The sequence below is a fragment of the Oncorhynchus clarkii genome, chromosome 8 (genome assembly GCF_045791955.1).
Source record: "Oncorhynchus clarkii lewisi isolate Uvic-CL-2024 chromosome 8, UVic_Ocla_1.0, whole genome shotgun sequence".
Classification (NCBI taxonomy): domain Eukaryota; kingdom Metazoa; phylum Chordata; class Actinopteri; order Salmoniformes; family Salmonidae; genus Oncorhynchus; species Oncorhynchus clarkii.
The window spans coordinates 23,059,930-23,078,774 of record NC_092154.1 but is presented as its reverse complement, the minus strand read 5'-3'; the positions used below and the strand labels follow the sequence as shown (position 1 = coordinate 23,078,774).

Sequence of the window (18,845 nt, the reverse complement as noted above, 5' to 3'; positions counted from 1 at the left end):
GCCCGTTTTACGCAGGCGCGCGCGAGTGGGAATTGTTGGCGTTGTAGTCCGAGTGGATCAGTTCTGCAACTGCAGCTTCACAATAAGAATTTCACGTTTATCAACAACAAAAAACTACAACCCCCTTAATCACAGTGAGGAGCCCCAACGTTTGTGAAAAATATGGTCATTGTAGGCTATTTACACATCGGTGAATTTGTTATTAACCAGTAGGCTGTCTTAAACCATATGGGTAGCAGACGCACCTGCCTGCACATTTCATAGGCTATTGAATGTGCAATGCATGTTGGTGGTGATTTAATTTAATATAGATTTTCAACCTAACCATTTAATTAAATGCTGGATGCATATTCTGAAAATGTGGCACATTTTCCCAGAACGTTTCCCTTTACCTACTGATATGTAGGTCAAGCTATATCTATTCATGATTCACATGTTTTGCATATGCACCCATTGTCCTTGACAAATTGGTTGGCATCCCTGTGAGCACACTGTCAATGAAATGTCCTGTCAGGCATAATTAACTAGTCAGGACAATGCGTTCCCTTGCCCTGATGTGTGCAATGCAGCAGGCTTGGAATAATTTACATCCATTGTGGCATTTTATAAATCAATTGGTCTCAGATTATCTGAGATCCAGTCAAGGGGCTGGCATTTCAAGAGTATAATTGCTTCATACAATGGGAAAAACGCCACAACATGAACAATTTATAACTAATGCTTTGTATGACACAATCCCAAATTAGACTATCAAAAAATTTACTATAGGCTATCTTTGATTTAATGATGAAACATGTATTCCAATGATGCAGGAAATATGGTAGCTGTCATAGATTGCACGCCAGAATTTCTTTCTCCCCAAAATTGTCAATAATATCCATAGCAGTTATTTCAAATGGAAAAGAATTGCCTATCGAAGAGCTTGTCACACAAAATAATATTTATCACCTTACCCTCTGTTGTCTTTACAATGTGAATTGAGTTTGTTACAACAATAATTGAAATATTTTGAATATCCAATCCATTATCCATTTAGAAAATCCTGAGACTTACTATGTGAATTTTGATGCCATGTTAGAAGAATATAATCAGTTATGATGGAAAACATTGAACATAAAACCCCTATTTTATCCAGAAATAACAAAAGGTCTTTTTGAGGCTTTGTTCTGAAAATCTTCACTAGGGATATGAAAAAGATTGTATAAGAAGATTATAGTGTCAAAAAAATTCCCTGCCCTCTTGATATTTTGAAAATCATAACACTCAATCGTAGGGTCAACATCCTTTTTCACCATTTGGTTCAGTAATCCTTAGAATTTCCATTGTCTTGCAGAAAGTTAATCAAACAGTATATTAACAAATAGTTTTTTCATTAATTGGACAAAATTGTTATAATGCATACACTTTTTATTTTGAAAGATAATTTTTGGGATACCATAGCGATTTTCAGAGGCACATTCATACAAATCAATAACATTCCTAACTACATTAAGTTAATACATGGCTTTATGAATCAGTCATCTTATTCCAGTTAGCCTACTATTCATAATGCTATATCATCAAGCACAGGAAAAATTAGTGAAATTCTAAAACCACAAACTATATCGATGTCATTGTCTTCAACATCACATTCAACAGAAATAATCATCACGGAATAGCCTATATGACATAGCAGAATACAGATTTCATCAGTTCTGGCCAAAGATTTGAAGTTCAACAGTGGCATCAATACAACAAAAAGTGCTGTTCAGAAACAGGTTATCATCCACACACTAGACCTGAGACATAGTGCTATCAGGATTGACACGAATGTGCCGTGCACTTTTTCTCAAGTCCTGTAATTGCTTAGCAGGTTTCCCCACTCCATCCTCAAACCTCTTTTCCACCACAGGGAGGACAGTATCGTGCAGGAAGGAGGCATTTTGGAGAATGAAGGCTTTCTTCTCTGCCTCCTGTTCACACCGCAGGCTGTAATCGACGTGCTGCACAGCCACAAGGATGATCTCCCTCAAGCTCTCCAGCAGGACCATGTGCAACTCTGGGAAGTAGAGCTTCAGCCCCTCCTCCAGGAAAACCATCATCTGTTTGGTGAAGGCCACGATGGTGTAGCTGAGGTTGACCCAGCAGTCATCTCCTGTATACTGATTGAAGCTGCTCATGCCACAGCTGCGCATTTCCTCCTTCAGCTTGGTCAGAGCCTCTGGAGTCATCAGGTTCATCTTCCTCCACATCTCCTCAGAGTTTCGGTGCTTGGTGGCCTCAATGATAATCTCCTTGTAGCTCTGCAGGGCTGCCTTGATGTCTTTCACCAGGAGGGACTGCAACGTGAAGGTGAGGTCCAGGCCAATTTCACTGAGCTGCTTGCAGTGCTCCTTGGCCACCTTGACACACTCAGCAGCAGTGGAGAGGCTCTCCTTGCTGTCAAACACCTGCCCACTGAAGGCATCCACAAACGTCTTCATGGATGAGCGCGACCAGACCACAAATGCAGAATAGCAGCCTGTGTTACCGGCAAAGTCCATCTCAAACTCTTTGGCCGTCTCCAGCAGGCTAGTGAAGAAGATGTTGCAGAGCTTGTGTATGTAGAGCAGAGTAGCCCCCTCAATGCGCAGCTGGCGGATGGCGGTCTGCACAGCAGCGGCTCGGTTCTTCAGGAAGAGCTCACAGGCCTTGGTGGACTGCCCCAGCCGGATTAACTGAGACACTGCCCGACGGGTCGCTTTAGGTCCCCCACGGAGGGAACGGTCAGGAGAGAGCTCAAACACCAGCACCTCCGTCAGCTGTCGGACACGCTCATCCACCTTCACCCTGAGCTCCTTCACCCTCGTATTGACAGGCTGGTCCTTCAGGTACTCGTTCAGCTTGTCCAGGAGGTCCACGGCACCTTCAAAGTCCCGTTGGGCAATGCACACGTCCAGGTCCTCGGGAAGCTCCTGGATCCACTCCAATCCCAGATCCACTGCCTCCTCTGAGTCAAAAGGGTTGGTCTCTTCGTCATCAAAAGGGTTGGTCGAGACCAAGACCTCTGGTCTCACAGGTGAATTGGGCAACTCTACCTCTTCCGTCTTATGTTTTTCCTTAGTCACTTTATTTTTCTTTGTCTCATCAAGGATCTCCAGCCACTCCTTTTTAATCTTGCTGTTCTCTGCCTGAAATATGCGGCTTTCGGGGAACATCAGGATTTTGAACATGTCCTTCATTGGGGGATGGTCTTTCACGTTGACGATTGCAAAGCTCTCCAGATCATACAGTGCATTGTATTTGTACTTCACTGTACCGTGGCGATTCGCTAACCAGGTGGCAATAAGAAGGCAATCATTCATCAGGAAGGCATGCACTTTTTGAAGTTGTGCCATGTTGTCCACATCATATTCAACCAGGTCGCCATTGTACACTAAATACCTGCCTGGGGTGTCCATAATGTTTTTGCACCCCTCTACTTTCTCAAGCAGTGTAGTCAGTGTTCTCTGTTTCACTTCCTCTGTCTCTTTGGGGAATGCTGCAAGCATCTCCTTTGCCGTTTCATCCTTATCTGTTGAGAGCAAAGACTGGGTAATACTCTCCATGATACTCTTCTGCTCTGTCAAAATATGACTCAGTTGGTACATCTCACTCTCCAGGTACGAAATCTCTTTGGCAGTTTCGATGAACTGTCTGTAATTCTTGTAGACATTTTTCTTCAGGTTTTGAGCCGTTTCATCTGCTAGGGTCTGTATTTTTTGACGATGTTCCTGCAAATCTCTGTCGCCATCAGACTGTTGTGAGAGATGCTTGACATAATTTTGGGGGTCGAAATTAGCTGATTCCAATTGCTTGCGCAGTCTGTTCGCCTGGTCTGTCATCTCCAACGTTTTAAGGTATATTCTTCAGATTACAAACATGTGCTAGAACAATAATAATATACAGAAATAGGTGAGAACAACTGCTGACCAGTTTGTTCTTTTTTAAATTTTAGCTGCACAGTGCTAACAGTCAGGAAGAGGGAAATAGGTTAACACCCAAAACGTCACGAGACGTCCGGCGACTAGGTGGCCAACAAAATGTGTATTATGGTCAAAGACTTTCGATTAAAATGGCAAGATAATCGAGTGACCGCTCTAACAATCGAAATACATGTCGTTAAAGATGGAAGGCAGGCAGAAGGTTGTGAGATCAGGTGTAACCATTATAGCCAATAAGAGGGCAGATACTCACGTGTACAACAGGCACAACCCGATATAAATACGACACTCTTTTTGACCGCCATAAAAAAATTCCTCACTTGGTCTTATTTTCGTGGACAGATTTTGGGCAGAGTAAACCCTCCCGCTTCTCCTCTCTGGTATGGTTTAAAAAATAAATGCATTGAATCAGAAAATACATGGTGTGCTCAGTCATCGAAGTTGTATTGATATTGAGAGATCAAAATGACAGTCAATATTAGTTTAAAAGTTTTATTTTATTTCAGTGTAAGTGTTATGCAAAATCCCGAGTAAATGTTTAGTTGGACAACATTTATTCGCGAGTGCTGCTGTAGCGTGTCATCACTAGTTACTTCAGCCACAAAGTCATAAACTCCGCCTATTTCTACAATTTATTTTTCTTGAAATGTGATTTTTAAACCTAACCATAACCTCAGCCACACTGCTAACTTTATGCCTAACCCTAAATTAATGTCTGTAAAAAAATAATATATATATATGTGGTGCAGCGGTTTAAGACTTGGCTTTGTGGCTGTGGTAACTAGTGAAATCTCAGTGGAGGACAACCTATCCCAGAATTCCCAAAAGCACCATAGACTGAAATTACACATATTTTGAACAAGCGAGAATTTTATGTAGTTTGTGCTGTTATCTACCTAAAAATTACCAACATTAATCTATATTTGACTTAAGCTGGATATTGAGGTAAGCTTACGTAGATAACAATAATATTTATCAGACCACGATGACAGTCATCTGAGTGTTGGTAAAGTAAAGCGCATTAATTAGCTAGCTAACGTTATATAGCTAGCTAGTTAACGTTATAGGTCAACGATATTTTAGTCAGTACTACCAATCTAACTCTACTATACTGAACAAAAATATAAACGCAACATGTAAAGTGTTGGTCCCATGTTTCATGAGCGGAAATAAAAAGATCCCCGACATTTTCCACACGCACAAAAATGTGAATTTTGTGCACAAATTTGTTTACATTCCTGATAGTGAGCATTTATCCTTTGCCAAGATAATCCATCTACCTGACAGGTGTGGCATATCAAGAAGCTAATTAAACAACATGATCATTACACAGGTGCACCTCGTGCTGGGGACAACTCTAAAATGTGCTGTTTTGTCACATCACAATGCCACAGACGTCTCAACTTTTGAGGAAGCATGCAATTGGCATGCTGACCGCAGGAATGTCCACCAGAGCTGTTGCCAGATAATTGAATGTACATTTGTCTACCATAAGACGCCTCCAATTTCGTTTTAGAGATTTTGGAAGTACTTCCAACCGGTCTCACAACCACAGACCACGTGTATGGGGTTGTGTGGGCAAGCAGTTTGTTGATGTCAACATTGTGAACAAGAGTGCCCCATGGTGGTGGTGGGGTTATGGTATGGGCAGGCATTAGCTACAGACAACGAACACAATTGCATTTTATCTATGGCAATTTGAATGAGATACCGTGACAAGCTCCTGAAGCCCATTGTCTTTCCATTCATCTTACGCCAGTACCTCATGTTTCAGCATAATAATGCACTGCCCCATGTTGCAAGGATCTGTACACAATTCCGGCAAGCTGAAAATGTCCCAGTTCTTCCATGTTCTGCGTACTTAACAGACATGTCACCCGTTGAGCATGTTTAGGATGCTCTGGATCGACATGTACAACAGCTTGTCCCAATTCCCAACAATATGTCAACTGGGCTCCCGAGTGGTGCAGCGGTCTAAGACACTGCATCTCAGTGCAAGAGGCGTCACTACAGTCCCTGGTTCGATTCCAGGCTATATCACATCCGGCCGTGATTGGGATAGGGCGGAGCACAATTGGCCCAGCATCGTCCAGGTTTGGCCGGGGTAGGCCGTCGTTGTAAATAAGAATTTGTTCTTAACTGACTTGCCTAGTTAAATAAAGGTTTTAAAAAATCAATATAATATCCAGCAACTTCACACAGCCATTGAAGAGGAGTGGGACAACATTCCACAGGCCACAATCAACAGCCTGATCAACTCTATGCGAAAGAGATGTTTCGCACTGCATGATGCAAATGGTGGTCAATACCAGGTATGGACTGGTTTTCTGATCCACACCCCTAACTCTTTTTTTTAAGGTGTCTGTGACCAACAGATGCATATCTGTATTCCCAGTCATGTGAAATCCATAAATTAGGGCCTAATTTATTTATTTCAATTGAAGGATTTCCTTATATGAACTCTAACTCTATAAAATCTTGTTGTGTTAATTTTTGTTCATTGTAGCTATCCATCTAACTTGAATTATCTTTTCAACACCAGTAGCTAGCTAGTTGAACATGGACAAAGATGTTGTGCTTGCCATTCAGCTGCAGGAGCAGTTTGACTTCGAGGCATCCTCATACACACCAACTGATGATAACTATGGCTAAACCAGCAAAAAAATGAAAGTTGAGTCTAGCAGCAACGATGTCATTCCCTATTTATGTCCATCTTGACCCAAGTCCAGATGTGAGGGCAATGCTTCTGGAGTTCGATGACACGTTCTTCGGGGGAAAGCTCAGTGGTGTAGAAGTCAAATGGAGCCCCTGAATGATACTGTAAGTCTGAACGATTCACAGTGTTGTATCAACCATCTGATATGATAAATGTGTCTATGATTATATCTCATACATTAGATTAATGGCTGCCCATCAACTCAGAATTTAAAGCATGTGGGAACGTTGGCTGTCATGGCTATAACTGGTCCATGTGATTGTTTTACTGTGGTTAATTTTCCATTATTCAATACCTGTCTCTTTATACAATCTTCAATTGTAGGTATGCAGGTGTGTGTTCTTACGAAGGAAGAGGTGGACTGTGTTTTATTCGACTCAGTGAGCCTTTACTGAAACTTAGACCCCTTTGGGATCTTGCACAGGTACTTTGACTAACCAACCTGAACCTTTTCAGATTGATGGCAATTGTATAAAATACAGTTGAAGTCGGAAGTTTATATACACTTAGGTTGGAGTCATTAAAACTTGTTTTTCAACCTCCACAAATTTCTTGTTAACAAACTATAGTTTTGGCAAGTTGGTTAGGACATCTACTTCGTGCATGACTCAAGTAATTTTTCCAACAATTGTTTATAGAAAGATTATTTCACTTCTAATTAACTATATCACAGTTCCAGTGGGTCAGAAGTTTACATACACTAAGTTGACTGTGCCTTTAAACAGCTTGGAAAATTCCAGAAAATTATGTCATGGCTTTAGAAGTCATGGCTTTAGAAGTGATAGTCTAATTGACATCATTTGAGTCAATTGGAGGTGTACCTCCCTTTGCTTGACTTCATGGGGAAATGAAGAGAAATCACCCAAGACCTCAGAAAAAAATTGTAGACCTCCACAAGTCTGGTTCGTCCTTGGGAGCAATTTCCAAACACTTGAAGGTACCACATTCAACTGTACAAACAATAGTACGCAAATAGTACAGACGCATTCTGTCTCCTAGAGATGAACGTACTTTGGTGTGAAAAGTGCATATCAAACCCAGAACAACAGCAAAGGACCTTGTGAAGATGCTGGTAGAAACAGGTACAAAATGATCTATATTGACACTAAATATCGAGTCCTATATTGACATGACCTGAAAGGCCACTCAGCAAGGAAGAAGTCACTGCTCCAAAACCACCATATAAAAGCCAGACTACAGTTTGCAACTGCACATGGGGACAAAGATCGTACTTTTTGGAGAAATGTCCTCTGGTCTGATGAAACAAAAAATTGAACTGTTTGGCCATAATGACCATCGTTATGTTTGGAGGTAAAAGGGGGAGGCTTGCAAGCCGAAGAACACCATCCCAACCGTGAAGCACGGGGGTGGCAGCATCATGTTGTGGGGGTGCTTTGCTGCAGGAGGGACTGGTGCACTTCACAAAATAGATGGCATCATGAGGTAGGATATTTATATGGATATATTGAAGCAACATCTCAAGACATCAGTCAGGAATGTAAAGCTTGGGTCATCCAAATGGGCAATGATCACAAGCATACTTCCAAAGTTGCAAAATGGCTTAAGGACAACAAAGTCAAGGTATTGGAGTGGCCATCACAAAGCCCTGACCTCAATCCTATAGACAATGTGTGGGCATAACCCGAAATGTTTGACCCAAGTTAAACAATTTAAAGGCAATGCTACCAAATACTAATTGAGTGTATGTGAACTTCTGACCCACTGGGAATGTGATGAAAGAAATAAAAGCTGAAATAAATAATTCTCTCTACTATTATTCTGACATTTCACATTCTTAAAATAAGGTGGTGATCCTAACTGACCTAAAACAGGAAATTTTTACTATGATTAAATGTCAGGAATTGTGAAAACTGAGTTTAAATGTAGTTGGCTATGTAAACTTCTGACTTCAACTGTATAACGTAAGCAAAGTAGCTGATGTAATTTCTTCAGTATAACATAACATGGAAATACCCTGTTATTCCAGACACTTCTGCATGAGATAATCCATGCACTGCTCTTCGTGAGTTAGAACAACAGAGGTCATGATGGGCATGGACCTGAGTTCTGCAAGCACATGGAAAGAATCAACCAAGCCGCTGGAACTGAAATCGCAGTAAGTTATGCTCGGTGTCCCATCAATGTCAACTGTCAGTGTACTTTGTGTTAATATGTCTCTGAATCCTTAATCAACTGTGTTCCACCAGGTCTATCACACTTTCCATGATGAAGTGGATCTCTACCGTCCGCACTGATGACGGTGTGATGGGCCCTGTCAGACTCGTAAGCCCTACTTTGGATATGTGAAGAGGGTAATGAACCGTGCCCCCTCAGCCCAAGACACATTGTGGGGGGATCACCTATGCTCCTGTGGGGGCACCTATACAAAGGTCAAGTAGCCAGAGGGTTATGGAAAGAAAGTAAAAAAGACAGACAACAGCCAAGGCAAGACAGACACCAGCAAAGACAAGAAGCCTACAGACAAGCCCACAAGCAAGTGCAAAGCTTCCAGCACATCTACTGCAGGTAATACATGTCTTTTAATCTTCTAATGAGTGCTGAGAGCAGTAATATTATTTGCAATTCAAAATATGGCTTTGTGAATGTGTCTTCGTGAATCTATGAACCCTATATTTTGGTCTCAGGCTCTGGATTACAGGATATAAGGAATATCATTCCATTCAGTGACAAAGGTTTTTTGCTTGGAGGGAGTTCACAGCCACCATCATCAACTCAAAAACATCTTGTCAACAGTCCCACAAAACCTCTCAATACTCCTGTGTCTCCCAGACCTGTACTGTCTCCTCCACCTCAGGCAACAGCTAAAGGAATCAACTCACCTGAACGGCCAGGTCTGATTATCCCACAGAAGAAGGGGAGCACCACAACTTACATAGCAGGGGGAGCCCATGGTTCCTTCAGAGGACAGAAATCACCAAAAATGTCAGCAAAACCAAGGCATTTTTAAACATCAATGGTTCACCTGCTAGGGTTTACAAACCCAACAGCACTGTGACCAAGCCACATAGTGACTCCTCAGATGCTTTAAAGACCAAACAAAGTTTTGTCCAAGGCCTTGTTAATGCCAAGTGGCTGGAAGTCTGGAACTGCAGCTAGTACTAGTACCTCCACGGTCTCAAAACCAGCAGCAGAGACCAAAAGGGCATCTTCATCTGTGGGTGGTTTGAACTTTGGGAAACCAGCCACAAACTGCCATTTCCTCAGATACCAGACAGCCATTTCTCTGGTGTTCCGGCCGCATCAAAACCTGGGTCCCCCGAGCCTTACCATTCCAACTATTTCGAAGGCCCTGAAAATCCTAGTAGAGTCAACATTCCAGTTTCTAGGAAGAGGCCTTGGGAAGACTAAACTTCTGCTCACATCTTTGACCATCAACGTCTAGGTGTACAACGGAGGACAAAGCAGCCCCTTCTGCTGTTCAGAACAGCACTGCCAGCTCTGCAAGCCTTAATGTGACCGTCAGCGGCCCAGTATGCCAAGCCATGGTGCAATAGTCAATAATCAATGCACATTTAGATTCCTGTCTCTCATGAGAACGGAAACGGAAACCATTTTATATTGCAAAACTTTTCACAAGTCTCAGCATAGGTGAAGTTTTAGAGTTTGTTTCCTTGAATTCAAAGCCGATTTTGCTTATAAGTTTAAATGTACTTTCTATCTCATGTAGGACTGCTGTAAGAGATACAGGTTTGAAGTTTTCCAGTTTGACTTTTGCTTGCATCTACTATGTCATTGTTCAATTGTGAAATTCTAACTCAAACTATCCAAATGTTTTAGCGTTGGAAATGTCCTCTCTTAGGAATAATTGATTTAATTGGTACCACTTCTACTTGATGGCTCAAGGCAATATTGATATGACATAGGCAATTTATATAGTTGCTGCGGTCTTGAATTTGAAATATGTCTGTCTGGTATGCTGATCTGGTATTATAACATTTCACACATGCTTGCTATTCACTGGTATGAATTTAATTTAAATAATAAAATGTTCTTACAATACCCTAAGTATCATCTGGCTGAATGTGCCTTTTCATAGTCCTCCTCAATGTCCGACTACAATGGTAGACTAATGGAAATCAATAAGAGTCTCAAGTACCCTTTCATCATATCACTAAACTAATTCAATTGAAACATAATTCTCGGACACATATTCTTCAATACCCATACATGCTCAGATGCTTTTGAATAGATTTCCTGCCTCCCCAAGGGTGTTGACCACCGATGAGAAATGTCTGTTGATTCACATTCAAAGAGTGCAGGATGGTTTCATGAGGATGTAACTAGACTGGTCAAGAGAGCAATGACAGTTTCCGTAAAGACAAACTTATTGTGCAATTTAATACCGATAGTGCTCTTTTCAAGTACAGTACTATTTGAGTCTGTGGTCTCACATGCATTGAGGAATGTTTATCCTAGAATAAAACCAAGGAATATGTTATTTAGGGAAGGAAAGTGCAGGGGCAGTGGGGTGAGCTAAATGTCATAGAAGAGAGGAAGGCAGCAGAGTTCAAGGAGTCAAAGACCAACAATAAGACCGGCAGCTGTGTCCCAACTTCTGCTCCTCCTGACCTGCAAGATACTGAGAACAACCCAGACAATTAGCACAATGACAAATAAGTAGCATATTATTGATTTTAGGAAGAAAACAGACAAAAGAGCAGCGCTAAAATTAGTTGCACCCTGTTATCTCTACCCTGTATTTAATGTTTCCTCCGGGGTAAATTGACAATCCTTTCAGCTTGAGTGCAGTGAAAAGGCACCAGCACTCATGTTGATTATGAAGGCTGTATGGGGTAGTCACTAACTGTCCTTGTCTTGACTACACAATTTAAAAACTAATTTTGAGTTCATTTCAACTCATATTGATGCAATGCCAATTCATATAAATTAATCTGTTTTAACTGAGGGAATACATGCATTCTTTAGTTTTTCACATTTAAAATGACGCATGTCAGTTGCTGAGACCTTGCTTTTTCAATTACATCTGCCATTTTTTAGGTCCTATGTGCCTCTGTGGTTTGGGCTTCATCTCTTTGTTGAGGGTCTGTTGTTAGTGAAGAAGGACCATGGATGGACAGCCCACCATCTGTCCTTCATACTGACACCTTTGTTCTGCAGACACATACTTGTCATGATGACCTCACCCACACTCAGTAATGCCTGTTGTATTATTCTCAGTCAATGGTATTCATGTTGCACATGTCAAGTTTGTTTCTTTTCCAAGTGTTCCTTTATCCTAAAGAAAATAAGCTTGAGAACTTTAATTTGATACAATTTTGAATGATGGCTATTTGGTTCATTATAACTGTCTTCATAATAAATCATTCCACTAAATGTAGAGCTGTTATTTACTTCAGGAATAATGCCGCGTTCATGCGCTAGTCTGAACTAGGAAATTCGGACACTTCCGACTTGCTAACTGGTTGAATGCGGCACGTGTAACGACAACCAGCTTGTAAATCGTACTTTTCCAGGTTTCCTAGTTCCGACTAGTACTTGAACGCGGCATACACCGCATGGATTAGATAGGACCGTCACTCGAACGAACGAAAAACACTGGTATTAGGTTATGAATATTCAACCTCCCTTTCCTGTCCGTCACTGCGGGTAACGCCCAATCAGCCTCGAACTGTGTTAAAGGGACAGGAAGTGCGAGTTAGCCAGAGCTCGAAAGGAGAAGATTACTGCTGTCTGGTGTCAACGGCTGTTGCCTGTTGTTTGTCGGAGATGTGCTTTTCATTCCCGAATGTGGTGATTTATAACGACTAAAACTGAAAGTACTATATTTGTTTGAGTGAGAGGGAAAAAAAAGTTTAACGATGAACGGTAAATCTGCGAATGGCACAGCGGGCGGAACACTGGCCTCCATTGAGGGGCTACCCCCACTGCCAAAGAGCCTAAGCGGCTTGCTGAATTCAAGCGGCGGGTCTTGGAGAGAGATGGAGAGGATGTATGCAAAGAAAACCATGATCCAAGACGACCTTAGCCGTGGGCGAAACAATTCCGACAATCTGCTTGTAAATAAACCGGCCAATCTTGATGCGGCTTTAGCACTCCTCCGAAAAGAAATGGTAAGAAGTGAAGGGGAGGTGAACAATATATGATCGCAAACAGAATCGTGGGGGGTTCCTTTTTATGAGGTGAAATGAGAGTAACAGCTGTTCTGACAGAATCAAGAAATCACTTCGTTACTGTTAATTACTTCATGGTCTAATTAGTATCCTAGCTCTTGCGTTAACACGTAAACCAACAATTTTACACTGGCAGTTGCCAATGTATGTGTTTTAACATTTGCTAGTAACGGTGCCACAACAATGACACATTTATACATTGTTGCTTGTAGAATTTGATAGCCTACATATACCATGGCAGCTCTGCCAGTTTGGTTTCATTTGAAAGCCTACACAAGCTATACTCCATTGATTTGTGTGAAGAGGATTAGGAGTATCTCTTTGAAAGTTTACAAATCAAACTTTTTCAGCCTCACTGTAGGCCTATCCTCCGTTGGGATTAATATTTGAACCCATAAAATATTTCTGCTTAATTGAGAGAAAAAAATTCTAGTTAAAGTCATGAAGCACCTCTGCCAACGTTTGTCTAATTGCTAACGGTTAGGCATAAGTATAGTATCAAGCACTTGTTTGGGAGATCTTAAAATAATTCTGGGGTCATTTTTATCTTTCCAGGTGGGATTGCGTCAGCAGGATATGTCGTTGCTGTGTCAGCTCTGGTCCCTCCATGAGTCAATCCAAGAGTACAAAGGCAGTTGCCAGGATCTCAGCGCCGGGCATGGGATAGAGAACGGCTACTTTGACGAAGATGATGAATACTACCAGGAGACCAGCACAACACCAACTGACCAACCGGAGGGAAGTGAGGCAACATCTCCCAAAAATGGGACAAGCAAGGATTCCTGGCTACAAGACTCTTTTCACATCACCATTTGAGTGACCCAAGAGCTGAGCTGTTTGCTCCTTAGCTTGACTCTACACGTTTGAGGCAATACGCTTTTTATAAAGAGCTGTGCCATGCATTGAGTTTTGCTGGCTTATAGTCCTTTTTCAGCAGACTTTTTTTCATATAAATATATACAGAAATTAATTATTTATTATAAATGTTTTTTCCCTTATTACTATGGACATTTAGAGTTTTCTATGATTGGGTTGTATGTACTGCCAAGCTCCTTGTCATCTTCACAATGTTTACAGGATTGAAATCCCAGACACTGGGACAGTCTTGATAAACAAAATGGATGGGATTCCTGTCCCTGCAATCAGGGGAGGAAATCAACTTTTAGATGGCATGTAGTGGCAGCTGTGACTGGTTTGTGTTGCATAGGCTGGAGAAAAGTATAACATGCTGGAAATTGCTTACTTCTGGAAGGGTTTAAAAAAACAGGGGTAAAGCATGTGCTTCTCAGAAGCCCTGTTTATGGTGTGCAGACGCCAGACTGTGCTTCCTTTCATAATGTGCTGTGGCTCCATACCTTTTCAGTTAATAGTTCAATGCGACTGGGAAGTCTGCATTGTTGAATTAAGTACAGTTGCTTCCATAAACCTTGTTTTCAATTAACTCAATACAGGGTACCCATTACGAAGTCAAAGTATGTTGACCCCACCAGGACATGCATTTAGTGCACGTATGGCAATGTTGACTAGTCTCCCATAGCCAACTGACCCCTATCTTGAGTTTCTATGCGCACTCAACATTTAATTGCATAGACTGTATCAAAATGATTTAAGCTAGAAATGCATTCTTTAACTTTGACAATTTTGTGTGTAAACTGGTCCACAATTCATGTGCTTCTGGTACGTAAACCAAAGAGTATATTTGATGCTCGTTTGCTGAAATGTATTGGGTTTTTAGGAATGATACTGTAAAATGCAATGCTCTTCCTGATGCATCTAGTCTGTTTACTCTCCGAACAATATATCAAGAATGTTTTATAATACAGGTGTTTGATCTGTTATGTATGTTTTCTTCACTGATTTAATGCAATTGAACAATATACACATCAGAGGACGATTGGAGGTCATTAACAGCATGCTTTCAAAATGGGGAGTTGAAAGAATGTTCACGGTACCTTCTATGCCTCAATGTGAGTGATCATGTACTGAATTTTCTACCTCCAGCTTCACTGTAAATGTATATTACCGCCACCAGCCTCAAATTGAAAATCTGTATTTAAACAGAATACTTAATCTCCATTTAGTGCCTTTTTTGGTCTCAGACCTTGGTTATTGTTGTCTGTCCCTTCAACTCATAGCACTTTCCTCAACCTGGTCATGTCTTTTTGACAGTCTCGTGGCAAACATGTTGTGCACCGCATACTGTAACTCCAGTTACTAGTTCAATTCCCACCTAAAAGGAAACCTTATGTTCACCAGTGTCAATAATCCAAATATGAAATGTACATGAGCATCCTGATTAGTTTCTTTTTCATGTGGCAATATCCAGATGGATATTGTCTTGATTTCATCCAATCAGAAAGCTGTGTTCTTGTACCACAGTTCATCTCAAGTTGTTGCCTCTGAATCCAAATCTACAGACCTAAAGGAGTCAATATAGGCCTCAAGCCAAGAAAATTAAACATTGATATCAGTCTAGTGGCAAGGTCAAGGTAGATGAATCTGTCATCAAAGGAATAATATATGAATTTCATCTATGAATCTGTGGAGGATTTAAAAATATATTGTGTTCCCTCAGATACAAAACTCAGTGTATTTTGTATTCCTCATGTTTGTTATTTTTCAGCGAATGACCATACTACTGTTTTTGGAAGATTGTTATTATGCTCATGTGATAGCTATACTTATGGATTTAATAAAATGACTTGATACTCCGATTTGTGTGTTATTCCTGCATGAAACTCATTCAATGAGGCAACTGAACACAACTGTCTACTGTGTAGCTCTAAAATTAGCTTTGGCTTTACAGGTCAGCACTCACCACTTTTATAGTGTATTGATCAACCTTAGATCATTGCACTTCCTGAGAGTGAATTTAAATAGTTTAGTTTTATAGCTGCTATAGAGACATCCTTTGTGTTTTGGAGAATTGTTCACTACAACTTATGCTGTTCATTTTAAAAATAAATATCTTATTCAAAAGAGGCATCCCTGAAGTTGCTATATAATTTATATCTAAACTCATGAAAAAAAAAGCGTCTCTTTTTCTGGACCCTGTCTTTCAAAGATCATTCGTAAAAATCCAAATAACTTCACAGATCTTCATTGTAAAGAGTTTTACACACTGTTTCCCATGCTTGTTCAATGAACCATAAACAATTAATGAACATGCACCTGTGGAACGGTTGTTAAGACACTTAACAGCTTACAGACGATAGGCAATTAAGGTCACAGTTATGAAAACTTAGGACACTAAAGAGGCCTTTCTGCTGACTCTGAAAAATGCAAAAGAAAGATGCCCAGGGTCCCTGCTCATCTGCGTGAACGTGCCTTAGGCATGATGCAAGGAGGCATGAGGACTGCAGATGTGGCCAGGGCAATAAATAGCAATGTCCGTACTGTGAGATCCCTAAGACAGCGCTACAGGGAGACAGGACGGAGCTGGTCGTCCTCGCAGTGGCAGACCACATGTAAAAACAACTGCACAGGATCGGTATATCCGAACAACAACTGCCCGAGTTACACCAGGAACGCATAATCCCTTCATCAGTGCTCAGACTGTCCGCAATAGGCTAAGAGAGGCTGGACTGAGGGCTTGTAGGCCTGTTGTAAGGCAGGTCCTCACCAGACATCACCGGCAACAATGTCGCCTATGGGCACAAGCCCACCATCGCTGGACCAGACAGGACTGGCAAAAAGTGCTCTTCACTGATGAGTCGCGGTTCTGTCTCACCAGGGGTGATGGTCGGATTCGCGTTTATCAACGAAGGAATGAGCGTTACACCGAGGCCTGTACTCTGGAGCGGGATCGATTTGGAGGTGGTGGGTCCATCATGGTCTGGAGCGGTGTGTCACAGCATCATCGGTCTGAGCTTGTTGTCATTGCAGGCAATCTCAATGCTGTGCGTTACAGGGAAGACATCCTCCTCCCTCATGTGGTACCCTTCCTGCAGGCTCCATACTGCTCGTTCTATGCTTGATTTCCTGCAAGACAGGAATGTCAGTGTTCTGCCATGGCCAGCGAAGAGCCCGGATCTCAATCCCATTGAGCACATCTGGAACCTGTTGGATCAGAGTGTGAGGGCTAGGGCCATTCCCCCCAGAAATGTCCGGAAGAGTGGGGTAACATCTCACAGCAAGAACTGGCAAATCTGGTGCAGTCCATGAGGAGATGCACTGCAGTACTTAATGCAGCTGGTGGCCACACCAGTTACTGACTGTTACTTTTGATTTTCACTCCCCCTTTTGTTCAGGGACACATTATTCCATTTTTGTTAGTCACATGTCTGTGGAACTTGTTCAGTTTATGCCTCAGTTGTTGAATCTTGTTATGTTCATTCAAATATTTACACATGTTAAGTTTGCTGAAGATAAATGCAGTTGACAGTGAGAGGATGTTTATTTTTTGCTGAGTTTATATGTACAGCTGAAGGTAACATTGTTATTATCTCATACTGAAAACTAAGAAGCAAAGCTTCTGGAATTTGCAGTTTAGGTGAAGTAGAGAGCTATTGCACAATATGGCTATGTAAGTGTTTTCTTATCAGGTCAAGGCTCCGTAGACAAGTCATGTGATCAACACTGGTGGACCCTCAGATAGTTACCCTGTTACTGTATCTTCTCACAGACAGAGAGCAACGGTCAACCATCGTTATAAAGCAACCAATCCGGCTGGGCAGCTAAAATTAAGGCAGATCTGAATGAATCCCCTCTTCACACACTCACACTTCATACACCAGCGTGTGTCCCTTAGAGTACAATATGAGCTACTTGTATTCAAAGGAGAAGTAGGGGTAAATATTGACTAGCATGAAGTAACCCTTTTAGCAGTGGTGGAAAAAGTACCCAGTTTTCCTACTTGAGTAAAAGTAAAGATACCCTAATTGAAAATGACTCAAGTAAAAGTGAAAGTCACTCAGTAAAATCCTACTTGAGTAAAAGTTTAAGTATTTGGTTTTAAATATATTTAAGTATCAAAAGTAAATGTAATTGCTCAAATATACTTAAGTATCAAAAGTAAAAGTATAAATCATTTCAAATTCCTTATATTAAGTAAACCAGACAGCACCATTTCTTATTTTTTAAAGTTACGGATAGCCAGGGTCACGCTCCAACAGTCAGACATAATTTACAAACTAAGCATTTTTGTTTAGTGAGTCCGCCAGATCAGAAGCAGTAGGGATGACCAGGGATGTTCTCTTGATAAGTGTGTGAATTAAACCATTTTCCTGTCCTGCTAAGCATTCAAAATGTATCAAGTACTTTTGGGTTTCAGGAAAATGTATGGAGTAGAAAGTAGGTAATTTTCTTTAGGAATGTAGTGAAGTGAAAGTAAAAGTTGTCAAAAATATAAATAGTAAAGTACAGATACCCAAAAAATTACTTAAGTAATACTTTCAAGTAATTTTACTTAAGTACTTTACACCACTGCCTTTTGGAATGCAGCCTGTAGTGAACATGCCTCTGTGCTGGGCTGAGCACCTGTTTAAGAGATTGTGGTAGATTAACATAATCTTGATTGAAAGCAAATCCAAGGTATGTGTAATTCTGCCGCTGGGGTGGGACAGTTTACAACACAAGCAATGGGCTATGTACAACTGGGCTGTGCCAACATTCACAGACCACAAACACACTGCTCACCACAAAGCTTGAGCAATTAATGGGACATAACACCAATAAATTCCCTTGGTTCTGCTAACGCCAGAAAACTAATACAGCTCAGGAATTTTCAGATGTATCCTTGAAGTTTGGTTTTATTCAGAAATATGATGAACACAAAACTAAAAACATCAAACAATTGTTGATGAACACTTACATTATTGGCAATCAAATATTGTGTGATTAGAAGCACATATGACCTTTATTGTGTCAACAGATGTGCTGTCTGAAACCTTGGTTAACTTGTCCAGAGGGTTTTGAAAAGCTGATTGAGAGTTTACAGCCCAGCTTTGGCACAGAACAGTCAGCCCTCCTTCAGTGATCCTGTCTGACTTTTACTCTCTGAGCCCTGGACCTGGCTGGCACTATCCTCATGAGCTT

The 18,845-nt window shown here is 41.2% G+C and overlaps 2 protein-coding genes and 1 pseudogene across 2 annotated transcripts; 2 read left to right on the top strand and 1 right to left on the bottom strand.

The window, feature by feature from the left end:
- Positions 1-1,389: 1,389 nt before the first annotated feature.
- LOC139415126 (exocyst complex component 8) lies at positions 1,390-4,009 on the bottom strand. Its single transcript, XM_071162974.1, has one exon. The coding sequence runs from the start codon at positions 3,840-3,842 to the stop codon at positions 1,773-1,775; it is 2,070 nt and encodes a 689-aa protein (XP_071019075.1). The 5' UTR covers positions 3,843-4,009; the 3' UTR covers positions 1,390-1,772.
- A 1,056-nt stretch (positions 4,010-5,065) lies between these two features.
- Positions 5,066-10,403, top strand: LOC139415125 (DNA-dependent metalloprotease SPRTN-like; annotated as a pseudogene).
- Positions 10,404-12,309: 1,906 nt separating this feature from the next.
- On the top strand, positions 12,310-15,520 carry LOC139415124 (family with sequence similarity 89 member A). The gene is made up of 2 exons (XM_071162973.1): positions 12,310-12,749; positions 13,365-15,520. Exons 1-2 carry the CDS (start codon positions 12,498-12,500, stop codon positions 13,623-13,625), a joined length of 513 nt encoding a protein of 170 aa, XP_071019074.1. The 5' UTR covers positions 12,310-12,497; the 3' UTR covers positions 13,626-15,520.
- Positions 15,521-18,845: the final 3,325 nt, after the last annotated feature.

Coding starts and splice junctions, on each gene's coding strand:
- LOC139415124 (XM_071162973.1), top strand. CDS start 12,498: ATGAACGGTAAATCTGCGAATGGCACAGCGGGCGGAACACTGGCCTCC. Junction 12,750..13,364: donor CACTCCTCCGAAAAGAAATG/GTAAGAAGTGAA, acceptor TTATCTTTCCAG/GTGGGATTGCGTCAGCAGGA.
- LOC139415126 (XM_071162974.1), bottom strand. CDS start 3,842: ATGACAGACCAGGCGAACAGACTGCGCAAGCAATTGGAATCAGCTAAT.